Source organism: Nesoenas mayeri, assembly GCF_963082525.1.
Source record: "Nesoenas mayeri genome assembly, contig: SCAFFOLD_36, whole genome shotgun sequence".
In the NCBI taxonomy this organism is placed as follows: domain Eukaryota; kingdom Metazoa; phylum Chordata; class Aves; order Columbiformes; family Columbidae; genus Nesoenas; species Nesoenas mayeri.
Genome location: NW_027659963.1, coordinates 1,883,842 through 1,900,826, shown reverse-complemented (window position 1 = coordinate 1,900,826; position 16,985 = coordinate 1,883,842). Strand labels below are relative to the sequence as shown.

Here is a 16,985-nt window from a genome sequence, read left to right as displayed (position 1 = left end):
AATGGAGAAGCAAAGGAAAGTATGATGTTTTTCTGTTGTGGACACAATGAAAGAAGATATATTACAATACAGCCACCCCGAGTAATACCAGTTGTATCTAGAGAACAAACTTCCCATTTCAAAGGAAAACTGAGGGATAGACAGATCCTAACAGATCTACAGTTAGAGCCAGGAAGCTAGAGAATGAGAGGAAGTTATTTTAAAACTTACAGTGGGGCTTTGAAATACTAACTGCCCCCTCACAGGAATTTTTTTTCCAGATCTGAGCCCTATGATCAATGTAAACTTAAGCTCTACTTCATTCATATTAAATATATCCCTTTCTTATTAGAAAATAAGCATAGAGGCAAAACTCTTCGTTAAATCTTGTGTCTTATACCTGTCTACAGAACTGATCTATTATTCAGTGCTAGAGGCTATCAAATGGCACTAAAATTACAGTGATTTTGGTCAAAAAACTAGACCATTTCCACCACTAAGGGAGCCCAAAGCTCCTCAAAGTCACCTTTACCCTCCATGGGATGTCATCTTCAGTTTTCTAGGAAAGGTCATTCTCACATACTTAATGTATTTGATTCACAGGGTAAATAGGGGCTCTGAGGACACCAGTCCACAGGACAGACAAGCCCAGGAGAAGGGCTCAATCTCAGGATTTATCCATCCATTTCACTCCTGACTTCCTTCAGATTTGCCACTGTAATTGTAACATGGCGAAGCCAAAACCTTTCTCCATACGTGGTGTTACTCCATGTCCATTCTTTTTATACCACTTCTAGCTATCAATGGCTAAGGATGAATGAAAATAAAATAGCTTGAAGAATAGATAACTTATCTGAGATGGAAAACTACATTAAACATAATGGTTTTGTTTTTTTTAAAAAATAAAAAGGAGGTTTTATATAAATTAGGTATTTTCAGAACATTTCTTGTTTTATTTTTCTTATTATAAATAATTTGTTATGTAAGACCTTCTAAATATGGATTTTTAGGGACACGAATGAAAACTGTTAAGAGTTGTTTTCAGTCTTCAGCTTCCCGGCTAAAACTGTTGATCTTCATTTTCTTGACTGTCTCCGTTATTCTAGGCACCTATGAAATAGACTGGAGTTGGATAAAAGCCTCAGTTCTGAACAGGTCAGATCTAGATCACTTTGTTCTCACCTGAGACAAGCTATACAAATTTATCAAAGAATGGACTACAAGTTACTAGCTGCCTAGAATAATAACAACAGGGATTTGTATAAGTTTTGTATCTGTACACAGGTCACAATTCTTATGGCATTGGTGTGACTCAAAAATACAAGTAGGATCCTTACCTCAGGCGAGCCCCACCAGACACATTGCTGTGCGCTGCTGTTAAAGTGATGGCAAATGACTCACATTTATTTCGGCTTGGAGTGGCCTGAAATGAAATCACTTTACTTTGCTCACCAGAGGAAAATGCAACAGTACCTGAAGGAAAGAGAGAGTGAGAGAGAGCAAAAGTCAAAATAATCCAATAGGAATCCTCTTTTTATCTGGGAATGCGCTAAAGTACAGACTTTAATCACAATTCCACTCCATTTAAGAAGAAGAAAACTGGATAAGGGTCTTTCCTATATGAAGCTGTCCTTCATGGCCACAGCATCGTGCCTGCCTCCCAGACATGTAATGTCTATGAAGTTGAAGGGTTTTTTTGCTTATAAAATGAACACATCCCTTATAGCTAAAAATTAGACCATACCATTTCAATCTAATGACTCCTTATTAATAGAGAAAGCATACAGAGGTATATATAACTAAAAGGTGGTATCATCACTTATGCAACTTTCGTAGCTGTTTCCTCAGACTGTTACTCACCAAACAGAGGAGTAATATTGCCTGACTAGGCAAAGTCGGTGATCAGGTCTGCTGGGTATTCTGAGATCCAGCTCAAGATGACAGAGCCATAAGCTCCTTTTCTGGTGATGACAGCCTGGCCTGTCCCTGCTATAATGTCTGTAAGTCGTAAAATCACAGATTCAAAGCCAACCTGTGGAAACACAGTGGCTTTTGTTATAGAAAATGGAATAAAAGTGGACAATAACATATATGAAAGAGTACTATATTTTGTAAGGTAGGCATCTTAACAGTAGTTACACGTGCATATAAATATATGTATGTACATGTCTATATATGTTTGTGTATATATCTATATATATATATAAATGCTTTCTTCACAACTCTTCAACATTTCTAAATCTTAAGACTTCTGAGAATTAGATATCAGGGAAAAAAAGGAACCAGTATGAATGACATTTTGGTACTGAAAACACTGAATATAGCATTTTGTGTCTGTCTTTCAAAAGGAAAACAAACCAACCTGCCCTTAATGCTCACATGCAATGGCTGTGGTACCATACAGATACACACAGGTCTAAAATAAAGTATTATTTGTCTATCCAGTGAAAGTAAGTTGTTGTCACATTACATTGTTCACAAAAACATTCTTGATAGTATGATGTACTTTTCTTTCTTTGACCAAAAAATGGGAATGAAAAGATAATTCACACATTCTAAAATGATAAGTGGATGTATGGTAGTAAACAATGTTTACAGAAAGACCATTGGAATTAAGTTCAATTACAAATTGAAAGACAAAACAGTGTGTCAAGAGAATTAAAATCGTTACATAAAAACTTCAATAAAATTTAAGAGACAAAAACTCAGCATGCTGTTGTCTTTGCTTGCCACATAAAAAGGGAACTGTAGCACATATACCATATTGGAACAGGTATATTATATTTTTTCTGTCTCATACAAAGCAGACAAATGGAAAATTCCCCACTCTGTGATTAGTCAAAGGTACTGTCAACTGCATTAAAACCCAGCATGACCTCCACTTCTTTTTGCACATGATACTGCATGCATGCTCTTATCTACTTTGGGGCTGCTGTACTTAAAGGAATAACATCGTCCAGAACTAGCTATTTTCCTCTAAGTCGCAGAACTTCCACTTCATGTAAACAAAAGTATAAGTAAATCATCATATTTATGCTATTTACATTTTATAGATGAAGAGACCTTTTCAAACTGCATTTACACATCTCTGTATGAATTTGTATCAGAGAAAAGACAATATACAGTACAAGTAGTAACTGGAACAGTCTTGTCGGTCATTAAATTGGTTGCAATGATGAAAACTTTAAGGAGCAAACTGAATTCTTATAGCGGCTGCCTTTTGTAATGAAGCGTACCTTCCTTCTGCGGTAGAAAATTACACTGCAGTCAGTCTACTGACCTGTGAATTGGCAGCTTCCTCAGGAACAAGCAGAATGGCTGACTTCGCCTTTCCTAATATTTTAGGCACATCCTTGGCACTTGTCCCAACCAGGCTTACGTTAGTCAGTTCCAGGGTAAAATTCAAGCCCAGTACAATAAACGCCTTTGAGAGGAAGAATGCAATTAAAATGGTGGCAATGTAATTCCACTGAAAACACGATAACCACCGGTTCAAAGAGTTAAGTGGCAGAAAAATCAGCAGATTTTGTTGTTTGCATGAAAAAGCAGTGTTTTCAAGTCAGGTGTTTTGTTGATTATCTTTCTATAAAGAAACACAGTTAAAACAGCAATATTGTGATTGTAATTTACCAGCAGTTAATTGAAAGATGAGTTTATAGAGCGTGTATTGTCATTTTAATGAATTGTAACTAACATAGTGGGTCTCAGCTTGATTTTAACTCTTAGGGTTAATAAGATGCAAGACAAATGTAAAAGGATGTAAGCGTGGATGGAAGACTGTAATAATGATAATAGTAAACAACCAGGGAACACTGGGAAATGCAGGTAAATTTATCTGCTGCTTCACGAGTCAGCACTAACACATCACTATTTACAATGCAAAAGAGAAATTGAAAGAATATTGGAATACATAAAATAACAAAATATTGAACTGATAGTAACACAAAGCAATGATGGAAGGAAACACTGGATATTTGAACACATGCATAGAGTGATTTTGCAGTTATTACCTGAAAATGTGATATTTGAACCCACTTCTAGTCCATAAATAGGAAATTCATTATACCAAAACTCTCTTTTCTGCTTCTTGACAGTGGACAGTATTGAGAGTTTAGTACCTTATTCCAGCACATTTGTATTGTGATGAACACAAATGGAAACAATAGATACCACATGACTTAAAAGGATAATACAGACCTGGTTGCTTATTGGCACTCTTTGCACTCCAAAGCTGGCACCGTCTTTTATTGTGAGGTATCCCACCTCATTCTCAGGCTCAATTAGTGCTTCTTCACAATGAGATGTGATATGGTACTCAACAATTGCTTCTCCAAATGCCCCAGCATGCCGAGTTACATTGATCTGAACATACCGATCCAGGTTCCTCTCTACGAGTACTGACTGCTGGTCAGAGTACAGGGCGAACACTCCATAGGGGTCATCATTTGCAAACACATTGATTTCCAAAATTCTTTTCTCTTGGTCTAAATCTGCTCCACCTTCTACTGAAATCAGCTGCACCACATAGTTCTCATCCAGTGCTGGAACATCGTCAGGTAACAGGTAGATGATTATCTCAGCTGTGCTCTCCTGGTCAGCAATGACAACAGATCCCTCTGTCCTAAGAAAGTCACCTGTGATGTCAGATTCACGACGTATTTCCCAGTAAACCTGAAATTTATTTAGAAAATTCACAAAATGAAGGCAATATCACCCACAGAGTCTGAAACTTTCACATTCATGGTTCAGTATAGATTGCATACGGAATAGGTTGGGTTTAAATGGGTAAAATACAAATTTGTTTAAGTATGCATAGAAAGAAGCACATAGACTATCTTACAAAGTGGTGTGTTGTTCTTCCAGCAGTACTGTGAATGCAAAGATTACCTTTGTATATCTTCTGGACACCTACGTAAAACTATACGGAATCTCTGAACAATTGCTTGACATTATTTCTATTTTTACACCAAGATATCCTTGCTGTTTTTCCAGTTTCCAGAATTCCTCACAACAGAAAGGTGTGAAGAGTTCTCATTAAACACATTAGATGCTTTTATTAATTTTTTTTTTTTTTTTAATAAATGAGTACTTGTGAAAATGCTGACTTGTAAACAACTTTAGGTAAAGACAATGTAAGTGATGATTCTAAAATGTCTGATTCTTACCTTTACATATGGCTCAAAAAGAGTAAATTGTGAGGATCCCAAAGAAAGCTCACTATGAAAGTCTGGTCTCTCCTGTTCTCCCATCAAAAGCAGAGGAGCAGGGGGAGAGAGAAAGCAAGACAAGCACTCCAGTGCTGGTTTTCTGTTTTTTTCACTGACCAGGGGAGACTGAATCTGACTCTACAAACCACAACTACTAGAGCTGAGCCCTTGCTAAACTCAGTCTAAAAGGCGACATTTCAAAATTTGAGAAATACGCAATTGAAAGGCACAGAATAAGATCTCCCTCCATGCACTGATACAGAGGATTATTTCAGATTATAATGTTGATTAGGAAGAGAGTGAGAATACCGTTATGTTTCCCATGGTGCCCTGGATTCGTCTGACAAACAGTGTAATACCTTGTGGCCCTTCCACTGCAGAGGGTTCTGTGAAGTTTTTCTCAGTTAACGATTCAGGAGCAAACTGTACCATTCCGTTGGGATCACCAAACTTCTGTATCTTTAAGGAAGTAATTGAATAAAAAAAAATTAAACAATCAGAAATGTAAAGTGAATAGTATTCTTGTTTGAAACATTGAGATTTTCATTGCTAGATGCTATAGGGAATGTATCAATTAGTTCTTCCTCTTGAGTTTTCTCCTCTTAAGAAGACTCAAGAGTACATCAGTATTTAGAAGAGAGTCTGAGAGAGTCTGCTCTCTAATAGGTCATTTCCCAACTTATACTGGAACCTGGGGTTGTTCCTGCCCAGACACAAGACTCTACACTTGCCCTTGTTCTATTTCATTAAATTTCTCCCTGCCCAACTCTCCAGCCTGTCCAGGTCTCCCAATGGCAGCACAGTTTCCGGTGTCAGCCACTCCTCTCAGCTTGGTGTCATCAGCAAACTTGCTGACAGTCACTCTGTTCCCTCATCCAAGTCATTGATGAATATATTGAATAATACAGGCCCCAGTACTGACCCTTGAGGGACTGCACTAGATACAGGCCTCAACTGGACTCTGACCCATTGACCACGACCATCAAACCCATGTAGTAGGGGAGGCAAAAAAAAAAGAGGCAAATGACAAGCTGTTCAGTCATTATGATTACCCTTCAAAGCTTTGCAGGATAAATACCAATAACAGAGATCTCAAGAGAAAGAAAAGCAATAGTGACTTACTATTAGTGTAATGCTGTTTGCCTTAGGATCTAGTTCTGCTTCACCTTTCATAAGGCTCAGCCTAATAATGAAGATCTCCTGAACTTCAACTTCTTCACGAGGATGGATTTGTAGATTAATAGTTCTCAGCCCTCCTTCCCCTTCTCCAAAATAGAATGATCCGTTCACAGGGTCACCCATGTCACTATTCAGGGGAGATAAAAGCTCTTCTGAATTGGGTCCCAAGATGTCCCAATTAATCTGTGGAAGATACCAGTTTCAGATTTACAGTAGTGACATATTATAACTGCCTCCCGGGTCGGGGGAAGTGACAGAGTAACACAAGCGACATAAAAATTCTTGCATCTGCTAACAAGCTACATTTAAATATGTGCTCTTTTTACAGAACACAACATATTAATAATTGATTACATGTGGGAAAATATATAATCCTTTGGAGAAAAATAAACATTAAAAATAGAAATTCTGAAGTGCTAGTTAGCCACAATGCCATTTTATTAAATTCTAGATATTAGTTACAGAAAAGAAAATCAACTGAGGTTTCTGTAGCACGTAACAGGAAATGCACAGGCCAGTTTACTTTTCTCTTCCTTTCACAATTTGTTTTGAAAAGCTCACCAAATAAGTATCCTGACCAGAAACATTCCCTGGCAAGTGTGATATCAAGACTGAAAACGACAAATATTTTCTGCAATCGAAGTTTTTAATGCCTCAAATCACGATTCACACTTCCTCAGGCTGATTAAAAGCTAGAATATTTTCAAAATTTCCCACAAATTAGATTGATTTTGAAGGGGTCCTATTCAGCATCTTAAAATTATTATTTTGACACTTAATTGTTTTTCAGTTTTCTTCAATGACTTCTAGGAAAAGTCAAAGAAGACCACGGCAATTTTCACATGAGGAGAGCAGTAGCTCATGGCCTTTAATGCCAATTTTCCAATCATTTGCCCAGACTGTGGAAGCCTTATCTTGGTTCATATTTATACTTTCACTTTGGCAGTGATACGTACAGACTAAAAAAAAGTCTAGAGGCCTCATAGTAAACAATTTACTGAAAATAAAAATAAATTGACCAGCTTCAGGAAGTAATTCAACTGAGTTCAATTAAATTAGCGGTGGTGCATGAAATTAACTATATTTTCAATGGGATTGGGAGATAGTTCAAAATAAAGTACACCAGACCATAATAAAAGCAGAAAAGCAGGAGGACAAAGAGAAGATCCAAAAAGTAACAATATTTTCTGTTCTTCTGCAACTATACAGAATTCACGCTTAATGAAAAGCTGCAACTATCCCATTAGAAATCAGTCACAAGGAAGCCCCTGACGGCAAAAAAAGAAGATTTTTGGCCTTGTCACTGGAAAACATTCCGTTTTTGAGAACCAGGGCCCACCTGTGTCTCCCCAAACAATTTTCCTGTCCTTTCCAGCACCAGCGACACTCTTGTCGGTGTATCGGGGCTGGGAAGAGTAATTCGACTTTGGCTGAGAAATCAGATGATGCCCTGGGGGGAGTCGCTTTTGGCAATGGTGACCTGGCTCAGTAGATGGAGCCCAAGGGCTGCTCCACCAGTGGCCCCCATCAGCTGGATTTCAAATTGCTCTGCAAATTCACTGCATGGAAAAAAAAAAAAAACAGAAAAAAAGACCTTCTGAGACACACAAGAACAAAAAATTAAAATTATGATTTGTCATTCAACCATGCGTCCAGCTGGATCTGTTTAAAGATATACAGAAGTCATCTCTGTAAGCATACAGCAGAAGATTCCCCCCATTTGCAGAGAATGGTGATATCTGAAATAAAAATGTTGTTTTATTTTCCATATGTGCTAAATTTAAAAAAAAAAAAAAAACAATCAGCAAAATATTTTATTATTCACAGCAGTACTATTAACAGCCAAACTTTCTGATAATCTAGGTAAAAAGAATGTAGCTGTTTGCATAAAATTTAACAGGCACTATGAAACTCCAATAATAGCTTCTTTTCCCTCCCTTTAAATATTTCAGGGCTGCAGAAATTTGCTTTTCAATTCAAACTCTGCTGACAGGCATACTGCACGTGCTAAAAAACGGTTTCTCAGAAGTAGATTAGTGAATAAATATCTGAAAAAAATAATTCCCTTTCTTCATCATCTGTGATAGAGATATAGATAAAAGTCTGGTTCTGGCCACGATAAAAAATGACAGAATCATTATGGATGATGTAGTCAACGTTCGGAAGTGCAGAAATACTTCGAGAAAGGAAATCGGCTGTTACATCGCCATACATTCCACGCTTTCTCACAACAGGAATCATGAGTAATCCAGCATCCTCTTGCACTTCAAGAAAAATTGGGAAAAAAAGTTATTTTATTTCAAAATTTGTGAGAGAGCCACAGGCTTATCCTCTAAACCATAGTGAAAACCTCTGGTAAACTTACCCTGTAGAAGGATATACTGTGGATCAAATTCTATGATGCCTTCTGCATTATCACTTTTTGCTATAGTGACTCGTACTGTGGAGATATTTCCTATTACTGGGGGTTGATCTATCTGTAGATCATTTTCCTTTACGGTGAAATCAAATCCACTTGCAAGAACATAAAAAGGAATATTACGTTAAAAAAAATCTTGCAAAAGTATTGTAATGCAAGTATGACAATTTTCAATTACCACAAATACTTTTATTTTCTGACAGTTACCACTGAAGATTTTTGGTCACACTTTTTCAAACTATATCTGCAAAACTGGCAGTTTTTTCACAGAAATGTGGATCTTTCGCTTTTTCTTTCACATTTTATCTTCTTCTTTGAGTTTCATGTGATTTCACAACTTCTATGTAATGGATGGACTTTCAGCTTTAATAAATCTTAATCAGCAAAATCTTAAAATTAATGTTGAAAGAATTTGGATTGCCATACATCCAATTTGTATTATTATTACTATTATAGCTGCCATATGAAATTTTACAGTAAAACACCTGAAATCCAGCGGTGCCTTTATGCAGGTAGATCAGATTCCAAATACAGTTTGATCTCCTGCTTTTAATTAATTTTATCTTATAATTAATTTTATCTTTACCTTCCTTGGAGTTCCACTTTGGTAATCATCACTGAAAAGTCTTCAGGACCTTCAGGAAAGTCATCATCATGAATTTCAACCAAAATCATTCTACTCTCCTCATGTGGCTCAAATAACAGTTCCCTTACTGTGGGGGTGAAATCAACTCCCTCCTCTGCAGCCCCATTTATTCTCTGGAAGCAAAGACACACTTTGCCATAGGATCCCCTTGAACGCAAAACAGTGATGTTAACCTGAGGGAGAGAGGACATTTGCTTTAAAAAATGGCTTGGCTTTTCTGTTACCATTCTGAGACTGTTCTATAGGCACCTTCTCAACGGTTCTGCCAGGTAACGATTTGCTGCAGTAAGTGCAGAATACACATAATTTAACAGACAGGCATCTTTCTCAGAGTATTAAAAACACCAAAAGCCTCAGATGGACTATGCTATGATAAATGCAGAATAAATCTCTGCCTTTTTTTTTTTTTTCCCTAAAGTTAAGTATAAATCTACCGACAATATTGATACCTATCGATATTTTACGTAAGAAGGAATTTTAACCATATACCCATTTTTCTTCTTCTGTTGTCAGCAATATTTCTCGTGAAAATGTAAACTCTCCGTATGGAAAATCACTGTCGGCCATGGTAATATTTGCTGTGCTGCTAGATTCATTTATGAGTCCTCCATCACTGATCCCAGTTAATTCAAATGTGTAGTAATGCTTCTCCTCAGGACGGTTATCATCGACAGCCTAGGGAGAAGAACCAATTAACCATTTCCAGGTAGAGAGGTATAACTAATTTCTAATCAAGATGCTGGCTAGATAAAAGGAAGAACCTGAAATAGCTACTGGTGTAAAATCTCTTGTACCTGTATTAGAACCACTGCTGCACACTGCCTGTCTCGCATTGTCAAGGTCCCCGACGTCTCAATAAATTCTGTGTGATGACGGGGTGTTATATTCCAATATATTATGATTTCACCAAAAATCCCTGGGCCACGTGTCAGGCTGCGGAATGCAAACGCAGATTTAATCTTCTACCTTTAATATTTGATACCAAATCCAGAGATATAAAGCATAGATATTGTTGTGCACGGAAGAAATGTTACCAGCACTGTGAAGCTTGAATTTTAATCTATTAAGTCACTATTAAGATCTTTACCATAACCTCTTCAGAGCAATAACGTGTCTGCAGTTCTGATTTACTTCCCCGTGTTGGGAGGCATCTTGAGCTGTATTTTTACCCAGAGCACTTTATAGTTTCTTTGTGCATACAGCCCAAAGTTGGCAGCTGAAAACTGAGCTGTCTTTCTGCTTTTCAGGAAATAGACATGCAAAACAGAAGGGAAATGGGACTTACGGGTAGCACCCAGAGGTAATTTGGTTTTGAAGGCAGAAAGATACGAGAATAGTACTATGAGATCACTTGAGAAATGTTCTGTGTGCTGCTTGTCTAAAAACCTAGAGGCTAATCCTACTCATGACATTCTCGGTGAACTGAAGCATGGCAAGAAATTGTCTATACCATGATCTAGTACATGTTCTAAACTGGTGCTGCACAAAGCATCCCTTTGTCTGTTGGGATTCTCAGGGCAGCATGAGAATCTGTTTTCTTGCTTATATTTGCTGTTTCACTAAGGGAAAGTGTTGTAATACTTTTTCTCCAATTCTGTTAGAAGGTATGGTAACATTGTGATTTCTTCATCTTGTTTTCAGCTGACTGAATGCAGTGAAAGAATTGCATCTTGTTTCAACTAAGACCCAGTGCTGCTTTGGTTATGCTGATCATCGTAACAATGTACCGAATTTCAGTTCAAGCACCAATCCTGAACTGAATCCTGAAAAGCACAAAGCATCTTCAAATATAATTGACTGCCTTCCCCTATTCCTTTGATTAGAATCCTCTTTCCTTTAATGAATCTATGTTGTAAATAATTGGAAGACATATCTAAAGCTCCTCAGCAATACTGAAAAGACACCTACGTAGTATGTTCTGCCCTTCTTAAAAAACAAGCATCTAATTTTAAAAATACTTATGATTTTAGAAGTGATAATGAAATGCAGCATTCAATTAATTCTTGCCAAATGTGGAGCCTCATAGCTTTTGAAACAGAGCTGTTTTGGATAAATGAGTGATGTACTCGCCTAATAAGAGCAGTCCCATTATAATTTCCTGAAGGTTCTCCAATCAGAACATGCTGGGATGAATGTGCTATCCCAACCACCCCAGAAGCTCCTTCATCACCCACAATAATGATGGGTGCAACACCTATGAAGAGAACAAAAGCTTCTCATGGTAAAACAAAGCTAACTAGTGAGGTATTTTTTTAGCATGTTTGGTGACACAAATGGTTAAGCACCAGCTTCCCGGGGAGCCCATGGAATCCCCAACCTTGGAGATATTCAGAATTTCAGTAGACAAGGAATTCAGTGACCTGATCTCATTGTGAAGGCAATTCAACAAGATGACCCCCCTAGATGGTCTCTTACAAACAAAATTATTCTATGCTTCTTACAGGGCTGAACCTGGTTTTGGTTTCTGCTTGTTTTTGTTAAACAATTCTTTACAGACAATGTTGATTATCTGAACACAAAAGTCTACGCCAACACTTGATTTAGACGGAAAAAATACGATCTAAAATTCTCTTTGATTTCTTCAGATAAGGAAAAAACTGAGGGAAAAATACTGACCTCCTTTTGTCACAGGAGCTCTGCTAGCTCATTTCTTCTATGTTGTTTCTGGGGGGAGTTGGGTTTTATTTACGGGGGGGACGTTTGAGTCGATTCATGTGAAGATACACAATGCTGCACTAGCTTTTAAGAAATGTGTCTTTTTTTCAGATCACTTCACTTCTTCACAGAATATCAGTTCTAACTATAACATTCAGCACATATTCGGCTCCTCTCTTTGACTTGTAGAACGAATCCTAGACACCTGTAGGTCAGTCTGTGTTCCTAGCACCTGCTGTATCGATCCATCGTTCCATACGCGTGTGAGTCCATGTCTTTCTCTCCACAAGCATGTGGGCTGATTTCGTGCCACATGTGCATCTGTGCTAGTGTTGAGCTCAGCGGAGTGTGTTTCTGGACACTTGGTGTGCGTTTGCTGTGCCTATTTGTAACACAGCACAGCCACGACTGCTCCGGTGAAGCGAGACCTGGGAAATCATCTAGGCAGAGTCAACAAAGGAAAACCGAAGAGGGATTGACGTGTGCTCGACAGAGACGGATTCCCTGCGCTGACATTTCTCAGTAACGCCAGAAGAAAGCTGAGCGGTAGATCGACCGGAGAAATGTTTAACTAGACAACATCTAACAAATGAACTGCATTGTGCGCGGCTTTCGGGATTGTGCCTGAAAAGTGTGAAAACCAGCAGAGCCTGTGCTCAAAAGCTGGTGGCTGTGTGACTGCACTGATGCACGTTCCCGTGTCTGCGAGTGTATAGACGGCTGTTTCACGTTCACACAAATGCATCTAGTCGAGTTTTTCTTCTGTGCGTGCACACGCGTTTCCGTTGTCTCTTCGGAACAGACGTAGCTCTCTGCCTGCTGAACGATGTGGTAAAACGCGTCTGCCTATATTTTGGTTAACAATCGAGGGTGCGTGTTCCGTCAGCGGCATTTCCGCAGACGACTCCCCAGAGCCAGTTCTGAAAGCTCCGCACACCAGGATTGATTGTAGAACGAAGCAATTGCACCTATGCACTCAATCACATATTCTGACGGACGTCTTTTATGGCACAGCAGCACGAAGGTATTTGCGTTCAGGTACGTATCAGAAACAATGTGTGGACGAGGATGTGTTGGTATTTTCTCCGTACGGCACGTTTCGTGGTAGCTTACTTGCCGATCGCAGGCTTAGCGGTTTCTATACACGACTCGGTATAGGGAGAGAAAGAGAGCGCATCGGAAAACTTCCGTTTTCTGCGCTGGAACCTAGTTGCTACGCTTTCTGGTTGTCCACGTGAACACACACGATTCTCCACTGAAAACCAAGCAGAAACCATTCCACAAGCTCCCAGCTAGGTGCACCCATCACCTCGTGCGCACGAACGCAGCTAGAGAAAAGCACCTACATTTTGACACACCGATGCTTAAGCAAACGCTTGGCCATACACATGCACACATCCGCAAGCGCGCCCACTCCCATCTTTGGACTGAAAGACGTACGCGAACCGTGATCACATGCTTGAGAGTAAACAGGTGTGCGTTGATGGTTGGCGTAGTGCATCACGCATACGTGGCTGCACGAGGATATTCTTTTGGAGGGTACGTGCAGATACGTCCCTGTACTTGGACGACCGTGTGCGTGAAAACATTTGTGTCTACAAACGATCGTCTGTCCACATGCATGTGCCTTTTTGCAGGCTCCATTCGTGCTTAAGCTGGAGTGAGTGCACAGTTGCGCCGTCTTTTGGCAAAGCTTCGCGTGTTGCACGACGTTGCCCAGTCCTGCATTTCTCATGCGTACAGATGCACGGGAGCTCTGCTAGTAAAGGAGCAAAGACAGTCGTAGGCAGAACTGAATGCTGCTCCGAGCTACTTCTCACCTATGGCAAATGCTTCACAGTGCGCGAGGAATAGCTTTCCGCAGCCGATGTACAAGAGAAACGAAACAGATCATGCCTTAATGCGAAAGAGCAACAGGGCATCACTGCGCAAGCTTCTCCCTGATCTACAGCTGAGAGCGAACACTTGTGTGCTTGTCGGAGAGATTGTGTCTTGCCTGTAAGTGTCTGGGAGTTTCGCGCAGGTCAGTGTGGCTAGTTCGATAATCAACGTCTAGGATAGCTGCAGAGCGGTCCCTGTTGGTGTGAGGACAGTGTGTCTGGAAGTCAGTCTGTGTTCCTGGCGCCTGCTGTATCGATCCGTCGCTCCACACGCGTGTGAGTCCATGTCTTTCTCTCCACAAGCATGTGTGCTGATTTCGTGCCACATGTGCATCTGTGCTAGTGTTGAGCTCAGCGGAGTGTGTCTCTGGACACTTGGTGTGCGTTTGCTGTGCCTGTTTGTAACACAGCACAGCCACGACTGCTCCGGTGAAGCGAGACCTGGGAAATCATCTAGGCAGAGTCAACAAAGGAAAACCGAAGAGGGATTGACGTGTGCTCGACAGAGACGGATTCCCTGCGCTGACATTTCTCAGTAACGCCAGAAGAAAGCTGAGCGGTAGATCGACCGGAGAAATGCTTCCCTAGACGACATTTAGCGAACGAACTGCATTGTGCGCGGCTTTCGGGATTGTGCCTGAAAAGTGCGAAAACCAGCAGAGCCTGTGCTCAAAAGCTGGTGGCTGTGTGACTGCATTGATGCACGTTCTCGTGTCTGCGAGTGTATAGACGGCTGTTTCACGTTCACACAAATGCATCTAGTCGAGTTTTTCTTCTGTGCGTGCACACGCGTTTCCGTTGTCTCTTCGGCACAGACGTAGCTCTCTGCCTGCTGAACGACGTGGTAAAACGCGTCTGCCTATATTTTGGTTAACAATCGAGGGTGCGTGTTCCTTCAGCGACATTTTAGCAGACGACTCCCAGGAGCCAGTTCTGAAAGCTCCGCACACCAGGACTGATTGTAGAACGAAGCAATTGCACCTATGCACGCAATCACATATTCTGACGGACGTCTTTTATGGCACAGCAGCACGAAGGTATTTGCGTTCAGGCACGTATCAGAAACAATGTGTGCACCGAGGATGTGTTGGTATTTTCTCCGTACGGCACGCTTCGTGGTAGATTACTTGCCGATCGCAGTCTTAACGGTTTCTATACACGACTCGGTATAGGGAGAGAAAGAGAGCGCATCGGAAAACTTACGTTTTCTGCTCTGGAACCTAGTTGCTACGCCTTCTGGTTGTCCACGTGAACACAAACGATTCCCCACTGAAAACCAAGCAGAAACCATTCCACAAGCTCCCAGCTAGGTGCACCCACCACCTCGTGCCTTCGAACGCAGCTATAGAAAAGCACCTACCTTTTCACACACTGATGCCTAAGCAAACGCTTGGCCACACACATGCACACATCCGCAAGCGCGCTCACTCCCATCTTTGGACTGAAAGACGTAAGCGAAACGTGATGACATGCTTGAGAGTAAACAGGTGTGCATTGACGGTTGGCGTAGTGCATCACGCATACGTGGCTGCACGAGGATATTCTTTTGGAGAGTACGTGCAGATACGTCCCTGTACTTGGACGATCGTGTGCGTGAAAGCTTGTGTGTCTACAAACGATTGTCTGTCCACATGCGTGTGCCTTGATGCAGGCTCCATTCGTGCTTAAGCGCGAGTGAGTGCACAGCTGCGCCGTTTGTTGGCAAGGTTCCGCGTGTTGCACGACGTTGCCCAGTCCTGCATTTCTCACGCGGACAGATGCACGGGAGCTCTGCTAGTAAAGGAGCAAAGACAGTCGTAGGCAGAACTGAATGCTGTTCCGAGCTACTTCTCACCTATGGCAAATGCTTCACAGTGGCCCGAGGAAAGGCGCTCAGCAGCTGATGTACAAGAGAAATGAAACAAATCATGTCTTAATGCGAAAGAGCAACAGGGCGTCACTGCGCAAGCTTCTCCCTGATCTACAGCTGAGAGCGAACACTTGTGTGCTTGTCGGAGAGATTGTGTCTTGCCTGTAAGTGTCTGGGAGTTTCGCGCAGGTCAGTGTGACTGGTTCGATAATCAACGTCTAGGATAGCTGCAGAGCGGTCCCTGTTGGTGTGGGGACAGTGTGCCTGTAGGTCAGTCTGTGTTCCTATCGCATGCTGTATCGATCCGTCGCTCTACACGCGTGTGAGTCCATGTCTTTCTCTCCACAAGCATGTGTGCTGATTTCGTCGCACATGTGCATCTGCGCTAGTGTTGAGCTCAGCGGAGTGTGTCTCTGGACACTTGGTGTGCGTTTGCTGTGCCTGTTTGTAACACAGCACAGCCACGACTGCTCCGGTGAAGCGAGACCTGGGAAATCATCTAGGCAGAGTCAACAAAGGAAAACCGAAGAGGGATTGACGTGTGCTCGACAGAGACGGATTCCCTGCGCTGACATTTCTCAGTAACGCCAGAAGAAAGCTGAGCGGTAGATCGACCGGAGAAATGCTTCCCTAGACAACATTTAGCCAATGAACTGCATTGTGCGCGGCTTTCGGGATTGTGCCTGAAAAGTGCGAAAACTAGCAGAGCCTGTGCTCAAAAGCTGGTGGCTGTGTGACTGCATTGATGCACGTTCCCATATCTGGGAGTGTATAGACGGCTGTTTCACGTTGACACAAATGCATCTAGTCGAGTTTTTCTTCTGTGCGTGCACACGCGTTTCCGTTGTCTCTTCGGCACAGACGTAGCTCTCTGCATGCTGAACGACGTGGTAAAACGCGTCTGCCTATATTTTGGTTAACAATCGAGGGTGCGTGTTCCGTCAGCGGCATTTCCGCAGACGACTCCCCAGAGCCAGTTCTGAAAGCTCCGCACACCAGGACTGATTGTAGAACGAAGCAATTGCACCTATGCACGCAATCACATATTCTGACGGACGTCTTTTATGGCACAGCAGCACGAAGGTATTTGCGTTCAGGCACGTATCAGAAACAATGTGTGGACGAGGATGTGTTGGTATTTTCTCCGTACGGCACGCTTCGTGGTAGCTTA

General features: G+C 41.2%; 1 protein-coding gene across 1 annotated transcript in view; it reads right to left on the bottom strand.

The window, feature by feature from the left end:
- Nucleotides 1-15,480, bottom strand: part of LOC308052536 (adhesion G-protein coupled receptor V1-like) — a gene marked incomplete at both ends in the record, with an annotated part of 28,868 nt that extends 13,388 nt beyond the window's left edge. The window contains 16 exon segments of the mRNA XM_080364611.1: nucleotides 1,317-1,452; nucleotides 1,840-1,864; nucleotides 1,868-2,011; nucleotides 3,260-3,403; nucleotides 4,177-4,650; nucleotides 5,496-5,645; nucleotides 6,309-6,548; nucleotides 7,705-7,803; nucleotides 7,807-7,924; nucleotides 8,431-8,629; nucleotides 8,731-8,879; nucleotides 9,371-9,603; nucleotides 9,920-10,105; nucleotides 10,225-10,363; nucleotides 11,501-11,624; nucleotides 15,465-15,480. Coding sequence (XP_080220737.1) covers nucleotides 1,317-1,452; nucleotides 1,840-1,864; nucleotides 1,868-2,011; nucleotides 3,260-3,403; nucleotides 4,177-4,650; nucleotides 5,496-5,645; nucleotides 6,309-6,548; nucleotides 7,705-7,803; nucleotides 7,807-7,924; nucleotides 8,431-8,629; nucleotides 8,731-8,879; nucleotides 9,371-9,603; nucleotides 9,920-10,105; nucleotides 10,225-10,363; nucleotides 11,501-11,624; nucleotides 15,465-15,480 — 2,576 coding nt within the window.
- Nucleotides 15,481-16,985: the final 1,505 nt, after the last annotated feature.